Source organism: Magnolia sinica, chromosome 2 (assembly GCF_029962835.1).
Source record: "Magnolia sinica isolate HGM2019 chromosome 2, MsV1, whole genome shotgun sequence".
Classification (NCBI taxonomy): domain Eukaryota; kingdom Viridiplantae; phylum Streptophyta; class Magnoliopsida; order Magnoliales; family Magnoliaceae; genus Magnolia; species Magnolia sinica.
The window spans coordinates 23,637,265-23,649,962 of NC_080574.1; the positions used below are offsets into that span (position 1 = coordinate 23,637,265).

Below are 12,698 nucleotides of genomic sequence, written 5' to 3' on the forward strand. Positions count from 1 at the left end.
GAGCTTACCATTGGAGCTCGAGCTCGGCCTCGAGCTTACAATCATGTCCTGTAAATTAGATGACATCTTTCAAGGCTTCCAAAATTCTCGTGTTTAAACTCTCCAAAACCATGTATTTTTTTTTATAGAGCTATAGTACTTAGCAGTAGAACTGTTAACTTTTTAGTGCTTATTCTCCTTTAAGTTTTGACTACACTAGGACAAAGTAAATATAATTTATATATTTACATTTTTAAATATTAATTGATACTGAAAAACTAGTAAGAGTTTTCAAGAAATTAACTTGCCTGAGTTTCTAAATTGATCTATTGGTAATGGTTAACTATTCATGTTGAAAGTTTTAAGTAGGGGAAGGACCCAGTACAACTAGTTCACATTTTGCACACCCTATGCAGGTGCAATTAGAGGGTTATTGTACATGTAAATGATCCAATGACTAGTCTGGACCACCCATTTAGAGCAGCCCACTCTCAGACGTCCCACCAAATCAGAATCACTCTAATTGGATTATCGTAATCTCCCGATTGCTGTCTTGCATAATGGACGGTTTGGATAAGTTCGAACAAAAGAAATCCAATCATCAAGCGGTGTACATCCTTATATTGTTTACATTTCTCAAGAATCACATTAACCTAGTAGGGCTCACCTAACCATCTGGTTGGTGGGTTGGGAAATATATGATCATAACAAATGGGCCTTTAGTTAGATGGTTCTGATGTGAGTTTTGTTTAAGGGCTGTTTGGGGTTAGGGATTTGTGGTCCATAGATTTAAAATCTCCCTTGTTTGTTTGTTTGTTTTTTTTTTTGCTAAATCCTTACGTTATGCAAATCCATACCCTTGCCCCAGAAAAACGAAATCCCCAGTTATGCTTTTGCAATAAATGCTCTGCAGTTACAAAAGATCTATAAATTTATAATTGATTATCAAATAAGGGCATTTGAGATATACCAAATTTAAAATCAGTGCAAATGAATTTGACAAGTTTATAAATTTACCATAACCTATGAAGAGATGGTTGAATTGGGTGTGAACATCTTTAAGTAGGAGATAATCATACAAGGTGTGGAAATCATGTTGCATTGAGAATATCCATACAATATATATATATATATATATATATATATATATATATATATATATATATATATATATATATATATATATATATATATATATATAGGCATGCTCACCTACGCACGTGCGCACCTTTGCACACGTGTTATGGGTGTCAAATTCGAACATTCCATAAGATCCGGAATCCGATGAAACCTATTTGGAGGTTTTAGGTATGATTTTGTTAAGCGGCCCACTTAATTTTTGTATGATTTTGTTGGGTGGCCCATCAAGTTTTGATCATTCTGAATTTTGGGATCAAGGTGCAGAAATGTTAGTGTACAAGATGGATGGCTAGGATTTTATATATATATACACACACACACACACACATGGATATAGGGTCTCGACATTTTTGCCACAATTAGTTTTTGATGGGTGCCAAGCTTTCAAAGTCCAAAGGACACTAACAAAAGCTAACGATTGTTTAGGAATTAAAAATGTGGCTTTGTTGCTCTAACAACTTAGATTTCACATGGAAAAGCCAGCCAACAAGTTACATTTTACCTGAAAAAGCATCTTGGGTTTTTACCAAACCCCAAACTCCTTTTTGGGTCCTTATTGATAGCTATTGGTAGACGCTGTGTGTTTCAACACTGGGGTCATAGGTTTGAGTGACTCATGTGATGCATGTGTAAAAAATTAATAAAAGGAAGCCTTATGAAGGCCCATTTTCCTCTCCAGAAATACTTTAATATTGTGGTAGAGTAGGACGGTGATATGCAGGCAGTTAAAAATTATGAAGAACTTACACACCTGGCATATAAGGAACTCAAAATAAACTGTCTAAACTATTTTTACCAGCTTGGATGTATCATGAACAAAACCCTACTTTATTAGGTTATTTAATTATTAGAGATGCTCTAGTGCTCTTAGAGAACTATAAGTTATAGCGCTCCTAGTTGTGTTGGGACACTTAAATAGTCCAATCCATTGATCTAAACTGTTCATTAGGTTCAACGTATCATGGGCTACCATGGAAACATCACCCTACCATGGCATATATGAACCATCTGATCAGTGGTCTTTGTAACATGGTGGTTAAGACCATTTACATAAAAATAAGTCCAACAACAATTTGAACCATCTATTTGTTAGGATTTGTCATAGATTGCTTATGATTCTACAGAATCCGTTAGCTTATGAAATGTGCTCAGGATTTAATGGACAATTGGCATTGTTTGAATGGACTGTCCAAGTGAACAGATGCAACTAGGAGCGCTATAACTCTGCTATGAGAGAATGAAGCATTTCTCTTTAATTATTAGATTGCTGGCATTTATTGGATAGTCAAAACTGAAAATTATCCAATGGTCTTATTTTAGAAAACAAGTTTCCATTAATAAGAGATTAGGATTGTCCAAATAATATGATTTTCAAACTTTCCAACTTAACTATAATGGAATCCACAATGTAGTCAGTTTAATTTGAGTTGTTATATTCCACTGGTACCATTTTTAAGTACTGCGTATCAAGTGTCATAACGAGCCAGAGGATCAAATAACTCTTTTTTCTCTCCCCCAGCTCGAGGTCCCAACCGTTCATCTAGCTCCCCCGTTTCTCTCCTTAATTCTCTCTTCAGGTGTGTTGCATGCACCGCACCTTCCTAGTATACATAATCCTTTTGGAGGGATGCATCTGTACAAGACATTACACAATCTAAGAGATTGGATGAAGAGATTTGATTACATGATCCAAAGAGATTAGGATGGGCCAAATGAACTGGAACTTTCCATCTTTATTGATGTTGTGATCAAATCAATACGTGGTCCATAAGGATGGAGGGTCCAGAGAACTGTTTTATATTGTCCGTTCTTTGTCACGACTCATTTGCTTATTTCCCGAATAGGGTGGGCCCCACCAAGATCTGCTCGTGCAGATCCTTCGTGTTCACCGTTGGAAGCCCAAACTCAGGAAAATCCAATCTCAGGTGAACCACACTACAAGGAACCACTTTAAAACAAGTCTAAAAAATAGTAAGATATCTATATTCACTTGGTGTGGCCCACCTAAGTCTTGAAATGGTCTCATTTTTAGAATGTTCCTTCATCTTGGTGGGGCACATCTGATAAATGTATACGTATTGAATGTCATATACACACCTGGGTGGGTCCTCTCTTAATCTGAAAGGTTTTAATGGGTGAGCGTCCCCTCTCTGTTCAAATATATGGTGTGGGTCGGACTGATTTATATATGGGCTCTAAGCCGAACGCAGGAGGATGTATCTGTTGGCTGGAAAGGTAAAATGCAGAAGATTCTTAACTCCCTTTTATTGTTTGGGAATACTTGTTACTTCTGGACTTCCATTTGAGGCAGGGAAGGATGTGATGAGGTTTATTATCATCTTGCTTAGGGATAACTACGAAGGAGTTCTTTGGATTCTTTATGAAGTTTCAAATCCAAGGGGGATAAAATAGAAATAATTTCAAATAAATTCGATAATAAATTAATTGATGATAAAAAATGATATTACAATCCATTAAATGATGAACTCAAACCTGAGATGGAGTTTTAGACTCAAATTCCTAAAAAATTCGTGAGTTACTATAAATAGTAAGCTTATTATTTATAGAAGATCATGATTCTTAAAGACTTCGTGGTTTTCAGGCCAATAATATTAAGTGTCTAAAACTCCAACTCAAACTCCCTAAAAATATGGCTTACCATAAATAGTAAGCTTATTATTTATAGAAGATCATGATTCTTACTAGACTTCATGGTTTTCGGGCCAATAATATTGAAGTGTCCAATTTGCCCCAACATGTTATTCTTCTAATTTTTTAAAGCCATTTTCATAATGGCATAACTCATGCAACTCAAAGGATCAAAAGTTATGGTCAAATTAAAACTTACTATTTATAGTAAAATTGGAAATAAAAAGGACTTTCCACCATCGATCTTAAGGAATCTTGCAAATCTGGTGTGGGCAATCTGGCATAGCGGGGTTGGTTAACTCATTTTGATATGCGAGATATAACTATTTTAAGGTTATAATGGCCCTCATCATTTCCCCTCCGGTGTCCGTGTGCTGCTCCACATCACCATTTATCAAAGAGATGAGTCACTTTTAGTCCCCTCAATTAGGGCATGGTGATCCCTCAGCTGTCTTTACCATTTTCGAGATCCAAGCCATTCATCAGGTGGGCCCCACCATCTCTGTCGTCGGGCCTGATATCAGGATAGTGGTCTAATCATCAGGTAGGCACCCTCGTCCATCAAACTGTTCTCTGTTGGACAATTTTTTAATCGGCAGTAATTTTTTTTGTTACCATACACCTGACCGGACAGGTCTGATTTTCGGGACAGAGAACATGTGACGATGGGGCCCACCTCATTAATGATGCGGATCTGGCACAAACATTGGCATGTTTCTGATGGCTACACCCGACAGCAAGTATGCTAATCTGGAAAGGGTGGAGGACATCCAGACCGTTCAAAGTAGAAGCCATCTTCGATATGATCTGTGCAAGAATCAGGCAAGTCTAGTCATAATGTGGGACACCTGTGTATATACTAAAAAAAGACGATCCAGCAAAATTACCAACGGTCCGCATTTAATATCGATGGGTGGCCCGCATGATGAGTCGATTGGCCTGGTTTTTGCACTAGGTCAATTTCACGGTGAGGCACACATTATGCACGGCCAGATGCCCATCACACCTGTCAGGTTATCACATGTGATGCGTATAAAGTGCGCATGGAGAGCAGTGTGCCATGAGCTTGCACCGCACGTATCATTGAATGAGGACGCCCCAAGATAGACTACATACAGAATTGGACAATGCTCGGGGGCATGGGTGGGAATGACTCCTGCTAGGTTCACGTTGGATAAGCTTAACCTAGAATGGGTGGCGGACTCATCCATAGTTAAGATGGATTTTTATTTATTTATTATTATTTTTTTTTAAAAAGAGTCAAGAAGAATCGAACATACTTAGCATAGTTTGATTGATAGACAAATCAAGTTGATTGGTCAAAATTTTGTCAAAAATTTTAGATGATTTGTTGTCTGGTTTTTGTAAGTTTAGACTTAACACATCTTGTCGATGGGTTAAAATTCAGTTTCACAAGTTGACAAATCAGGTCAGCACATCGAAAATCACATAAATTTTTATTTAAGTATCTGGACACTTTTTAGCTGTTTCGATTGGTTGACCGGCAGTAGAAATTTACATATTTTTTTGAATTTATTTCCTTATTTGATTGGAACTCTTTGATTACGTATTTGTGGTTTGCTTATAATTATTTAAAGGGTGTTAAACTCATTTTTATTCATTAATTTATTTGATAAATCAATTATTCTAAAGTTTTCTTCTTTCTTATTGAGATTTTTTCTTGTGGATTCAAGAGAGTCTTATGGATTCAAGGTAGTTATTGGTTGAGGAAGACAGTGATTGACCTCATCATGTCCTTCCCTGCGTAAGTGGTATTAAACCGAGGACTCTTCTCAGACCGATAGCAGCTAATAAAGGAATGGACCAAAATCATGTGGACGATGATCCCAACATTCATTATATATCGGAAAGAATTGAAGCTTTCCACCGGGAGAGTAAGTTGACCATATAAAGACTGTAGGCAACCCTCGATCGTCTTGTGGATACACTAATTCCGTCCGGACCTCAAGGCGATGCTCAGCCGCCTGTGATTGTTGTACGATACAAGCCTGATTTTTGTAAAGCATTTTCGAAGGTGAATCGTAGGGCTACCCTAGATATGTCGAGCTCTAGCAATGAGAACGTCACTGGCGTTGTTGCCTGATGACTTGTTCATGGAGATGATCGACTAGATCGCACTTAAAAAGACTATCGAGATAAGGTCGAACTTCTCAATTTTAATGGCTTATTATGTATTGAAGATTTCCTCGACAAGTTAGCTGAGGTAGAGCAGTATTTTGATTACTTGGACATCCTAGAACATAAGAAAGTGAAGTTAGTTGTGTTCAAACTGAAATCCAGTACTTCTACATGGTGGGAGGAATTACAATTCTCATGTGCTTGATAGAATAAATCACCCATCCGATCATGGTGGCAAATGAGACGTATTCTTCAATTACGATTCCTCCCCTATGATTACGAACATGTATTGTTCTAGCAATACCAAAATTGCCGGTAGGAAAATTGGACCGTCACCGATTGCACTAAAAAATTCTTACGGTTGGCAACACAAAATATGATTTGTTGAAGACCGAATCACAGAAGGTAGCACGGTTCATAGGTGGTTAATGACCGACAATTCAGGCTTGAGTTCAGATGCACCTCGTCGGCACCATGGATGAAGCAGTTTAGTTGGTAGGTGGAGTGGAAACGTAACTTGCAAGGGTCTTCATTCGGTTTTATTCTTTGACTCTGCCCCCATGACCGGTCCCACGTAGGATGCAGCACCAGCCAAGCGAAATGAATAAGTAGGAGGGCGTCCACAACCTCTTACAACTGCAAACCGTAACACAAAGAGCGGTCCATCTAGAATGTACCTCGAAGAACAACAACCATAGCTATCAGCCCGAGCAGGATCCCAAACCTCTATGGTCAATATGGATATGGGACCATAAATTCCCTTATTATTGTTTGTTTTACATATCATATTCCAAGGGAAATGTTAAAAGGTTAATGATCAAAAGGTGAGAGTTGTATCTCATAATCGTGAAATTTTACATTTAAGTATTGAATATGTTTTTTAAGAAATTGTTTTGTAGAGTTTTTAGAAAAAACTAGGAAAATGAAATTGATTTTCCCATCTTTTCTTGTTAAACAGAGGCAATTGTTGCATCAGAAATTCTTTAAAAAAAAATGTTGCATCAATGGAATTTGTATTCATTTCCATGATATTTCAGGGTTTTCTCTTCAAACAAATAGGCCTTAATGGAAATCTGAATATTGACAAATCTTGTGGTTCATCACTATAAGTAGATCTCTCATGTTGACTGCCTTCCTTTATTTGATTGTTGAGAAGTAGTTTCTTCTTATATGCTAAAGTAAATAAGATTTATAGATGAAGTTGAATGTTTACAATAGAGTCTCGAAATGATACAGATATTATGTAAACCCATGACCTGAGGAAGAAAAGGGATTGGCGAAAAACGAAGGGGAAACGGCCATCTCTTTCCCTTTCTTTCGGAATGAGTTTAGATCGTTTGCATCTATCAAACTGGCATCTGATTAAAAAACTTAAGTGGTCGAACACACCATAGAGAAAGTAATGTACGATAATCATCCCCAAATTCTATATATTCTGTGGGTCACTTGAGTTTTGAATGGCTTGATTTGGTGTGTCTCTCAAACCCCTTGAATGGGCTGGTTGACACTGTACACTATATGGTGGACCCGACATTACAGATGAACGTTTCTACGATGAGCATTACTTATCCAGTGTCTCTTGTTGCTCCATCCAGTGTATCTCATATGAATATATATCTAGCAAACATGGATGTTAGGAGAAAAGAGGAAAAGTTTGGAGAGAAGTTGAGAGAGAAGAGGAAAAGTTGGGAGATCAATAATTGAAACACCTCTTTCTATTATTATTATTATTATTTTAATTCTTTATTCTTTAAAAAAATTAAAGAATTTTTTTTTTAAAAATCCTTTATTCTTTATTCTTTTTTATAATGATTATATTTTTTGTTCCTAGGTCCTTACTCTTGCTTCGGTGGTAGACTCTAAGGAGTTTTAACACTGGGTCAAGGGTTCGAGTACCCAGGTGGTGAAGTGTGTGAGGTGTGTGTGCGTGCATTAAAAAAAAGGTCAAATATATATATATATATATATATATATATATATATATATATATATATATATATATTCTTTTCTCTCCATTTTGATTGAGCTGCAATGTTTGGATGACATGTACTAATAAAAATGAAACAAATGAATACTCACTGTACACCTTATTTTGCTGCAAACAAATGATTCAAACTCGAATTTAAAAGCATGAGTGCGGCACTTTATCTACTTGCCGAAGAAAGATAAAGGTAGTGAAAGACGAGGGAAACGAGCCTTTCCAAAAGAGAAAATCACGGGGTAAACCGACAAAATAGCCTAGAGATGATGTCTGACTGTCTCCACAGGCACCTTGACATGTGGCGCGAGTACAAACCGGTAGTTGTGAAGGACAATCCAGTGGGCCCAACGATGATTACCCTTTGGGTGCAAAAATCAGGCGGATCCGGCTCATTTTTACCCTTGCCCGGTAAGGTTTCAACGGTAAGAATTTCTTTCCCAAATTTCCCTCTCGTGTGGCCTAGTTAGTCTTGGATCAAGCTCATTTTTTGGCCGTATGTCCTAAAATGAGCTGTTAAAATGGATGGACGGGTGGATTTCTCACAAACATCACGGTGGACCGCACCTAGCTTACTAACGCAACACGTTGGTCAAAATCGATAATATAAAAACAGGTCCGAGCTGTTAAATGTCATCACCACCTCTCTTGAATATTCCGGAGTCCTTTCGGACATTTTCGAAAAATTCTAAAATTCTTTAGAATCTTCTGGAAACTTCTAGAGTTTGATAGAGTTTTCTTGACTCTTCCAGAATATTCTGGACTATGCTAGAACCTTCCAGATTCTCTTAGAATGTTCTGGAATATAATAGAACCTTATAGGATATTTGAAAGCTTCTAGAACTCTTTAGAGTTGTGTTGATTCTAGAATCTTCCATATCCCTTTATAAATATGGGAAGAGTCTCATTATATATATACATAAACAACAAAGAGTGAAAGCAAGGTGTCCAAGTATTAAGAGTTCAAAAGAGTTTTTCCTTGTGTGTGAGAGTTGTCATTTAAGAGTGATAGTTTGTGAGTGTTGTAAAGTGTACCCTTGTTGTGTACAAGTATTTGTAATAAATAAAATTACATTTACTTATCGTGTTCAACTCTTCAATTTGGTATCAGAGCGAGGTTTGGTCGGGATCCGTTTTCTAAGGTGATCGTGCACAGTTTGAAGACTATAAAATTTATTGGCTTACTTAGTAAAGGGAGTGATAATCACACCAAGCCACGATGGCGGATCTTGTGAACACAACGAGCGGAGTTACGAGACTTAACAACTACAACTATTAAAGTAGGAGGATTCGGATTAAGTCCGACCTTGAAGGGCAAGACTTGTGGGAGGTTGTTAATGGGAATGAGATTACCCCACCTCCTAAAGAAAATGTTGAAGCACTCCGAAAGTGGAAGATTAAGCCCGGGAAGGCAATGTACGTGCTCAAGTCAACCATTGAGGATTAGTTGCTTGGGCGAATCAAGAATAACGACACACCCAAGATGGCATGAGACACCTTCAATGATGCTCGATTTCAATATTTGGAGAATGAGGTAATGTCCACCACCCAAGGAGATAAGTCTATAAGTGAATACTTTACAAGAGTAAAGGATTTATGTCAAGAAAATTCAGAATTGGATCTTAAAGCAAATATTCATGAGGAAAGAATGAGGAGGATCATTATACACGAGTTGAAGCCCGAGTATAATGCTTTTATCACGGCAATACGAGGTTGGCCTACTCAACCTACTCTCATAGAGTTGGAGAATTTGTTGGCCATTCAAGAAAGTTTATGTAAACAAATGGCTGGAGTGTCGATAAATAAGGAAGAGGAAACACTTTACTGCAATAATAAAAAAGGCGGATATCGACAGCAGAACTTTGGAAAGTCCAAGAAGAGAGAAGAGCAAGGAAGAAGTCCTCGGACAAAGGGAGTTCAATCCGAAAACAACACAAATAAACGGCAATCTTCCGTATCTCAAAGGTATGATATAAAATGTTTCAATTACGGCAATAAAGGTCACTTTGCAAAAAATTGTTGGTTCAAGAAAAAATCAGTCAAAGGTAACTTGGTGACTTTTAGAAATCACCAAGAAGACAGTGAAGATAACTAGGTCTTTCAGGCATCCTTAGCAGTGTCTGAATCCATCAAAGGAAATTATTCAGAGAAGGAGATAGATTTTGATGAACCACTCAAGCAGTCTAACACAGTCACTGACGAAGTAGCTGCTTCCTCAATAGTGACAGAGACGGGTGAAATAGCCCTTGCCGCAATTTCCAATCAAGTAGCTATCGACTATAGTGATGATTGGATCGTTGATTCAGGGTGCTACACATCGAGGAATGTTGTCTTTGATGAAGCCTTATCATGGTGGTCGCCACTGAAGGAGGAGCTGCCAAACTCTCAAGACTTAGAAGATGAACTGTATGAGAAGATGGGGGAGACAAGGGAATGAGAAGAATCTCTCAGTTCAACTAAGGAGTTGACACCTACAGCAGGAGATGGTGAGCAAGTGCCTAATCTGTCTGAAACACCAGATAAATTGATGAGTCCATGGCAAACTGGAGTACATTAAAGTAGTCCAGAAGAGCTTCGCCCGAGTCAACAGGAGGTTGCAGTAGATAACCCGCCACTTAGGAGGTCGACTAGACAGAGAAAGCCTAACCCAAGATACGTGGATGCTGCCTTAGCAAAAGAAGAGACCATGAAAGAGCTAATGACATTTGAAGAAGCATCCCGAAATATACAATAACAGAAGGCGATAGAAGAAAAGATTAAGGCATTGAACCAAAATCAGACTTGGGAACTAGTTCTAAAACCCAAGGATGTGAAGCCGATATCATGCAAATGGGTGTACAAAGTCAAGACTCGCCCCGATGGATCAATAGAAAGGTATAAAGCTCAACTAGTGGCTAGAGGATTCTCTCAAGAAAATGGGTTGGACTATGATGAGACTTTTAGCCCAGTAGTAAAAATTACAACGGTGCGAGTACTACTAGCACTTGCAGCGAGCAAATCTTGGAAGCTGTGGCAGATGGATGTGAAGAATGCCTTTCTACATGGAGCAGCCAAGTGGTTTCCAGAGTAAAAGGCATTAGGATTACATCTGCAAACTAAAGAAGACCTTGTATGGGTTTAAACAAGCACCGAGGGCATAGTACAACAAGATAGGGGAATTCCTAATGCAAAGCAGGTTCTCGGTGGCACCTGCGGACTCTAATCTCTTTGTAAAATTCCAGGAAGGTAAACTAACAATAGTGCTAGTGTACGTGGATGACTTGATCATCACTGGAGATGATGATGGTGAGATTGAAAGGACAAGAGAGAACTTGTCCGTGCGATTCCAAATGAAGGAACTTGGAGAACTGAAGCATTTTCTTGGGCTGGAGATTGACCGAAGCAACGAAGGCATATTCCTCTGTTAGCAGAAGTATGCCAAAGACCTAATAAAGAAATATGGGATGTTCGAATGCAAGCCAATTGCCACACCTATGGAGGCTAATGCCGGGCTATGTTCGGAAGAAGGAAAAGACTTAGAAGATGCAACTATGTACCGACAAATAGTTGGTAGTCTAATCTACCTTACATTATCGCGACCAGATATAGCTTACGCAGTTGGTGTGGTTAGCCGGTTCATGCAAACACCAAAGAAGCCGCATCTTGAAGCAGTACGTCGAATATTGAGGTATGTGAAGGGTACAATAGACCTTGGTCTATTGTACAAGAAAGGTGGAGCATGCAAGATAGTTGGGTACTGCGATGCTGACTATGGTGGTGATCATGACACACGACGATCAAGTACTGGATACGTATTCAACCTTGGCTCAGGAGCAATCTCTTAGTGTAGCAAGAGACAACCTACAATATCTGTATCAACGATGGAGGCCGAATACAGAGCAATGGCAATGGCAGCACAAGAAAGCACATGGCTTATGCCGTTAACGAGGGATCTTCATCAACCAGATGATTATCCAATGATATTGCACTACGACAATCAATCATCAATCTGCTTGGCTGAGAATCCAATGTTTCATGCTAGGACCAAGCATGTGGAGGTACACTATCACTTTGTGAGAGAGAAGGTACTTCAATGAGAAATCGAGATGAGTCATGTGAAGACCGACAACCAAGTTGCAGACATACTCACGAAAAGACTTAGCAATGTTAAATTCATCGAATTTAGAAAGCAACTTGGCATGATGACCAAGGCAGCATTGTGAGAGTTGGTGCCGAGGGGGAGTGTTAAATTTCATCACCACCTCTCTTGAATATTCCGGAGTCTTCCGGAAACTTCCGGACATTTTCGAAAAATTCTAGAATTTTCTAGAATCTTCCCAAAACTTCTAAAGTTTGATAGAGTTTTCCTGACTATGCTAGAACCTTCCGGACTATACTAGAACCTTTCGGATTCTCTTAGAATGTTCCGGAATATAATTGAACCTTATAAAATATTTGGAAGCTTCTAGAACTCTTTAGAGTTGTATTGATTTTATAATCTTCCATGACCCTCTATAAATATATGAAGTGTCTCATTATGTACGCATATAAACAACAAAGAATGAGTTCAAGAGTGAAAGAAATGTGTCCAAGTATTAAGAGTTCAAAAGAGTTTTTCCTTGTGTGTGAGAGTTGTCATTTAAGAGTGATAGTTTGTGAGTGTTGTAAAGTGTACCCTTGTTGTGTACAAGTATTTGTAATAAATAAAATTACATTTACTTGTCGTGTTCAACTCTTCATGAACAACATCCTAAACCATTCATTTTGTGGGGTGGTAATGGAATGCTATTTTTCTAACAAACCACTTTGATCATTTGATCATAAAGATCCCATC

At 38.2% G+C, this 12,698-nt stretch overlaps 1 protein-coding gene across 1 annotated transcript; it reads left to right on the forward strand.

Annotated features, from left to right (window-relative positions):
* Positions 1 to 11,328: 11,328 nt before the first annotated feature.
* On the forward strand, positions 11,329 to 11,709 carry LOC131224327 (secreted RxLR effector protein 161-like). Its single transcript, XM_058219848.1, has one exon. The coding sequence runs from the start codon at positions 11,329 to 11,331 to the stop codon at positions 11,707 to 11,709; it is 381 nt and encodes a 126-aa protein (XP_058075831.1).
* The last annotated feature ends 989 nt before the right edge of the window (positions 11,710 to 12,698 follow it).

Bases quoted from the DNA above. Each gene is read 5' to 3' on its own strand.
- LOC131224327 (XM_058219848.1), top strand. From the start codon at position 11,329: ATGTTCGAATGCAAGCCAATTGCCACACCTATGGAGGCTAATGCCGGG.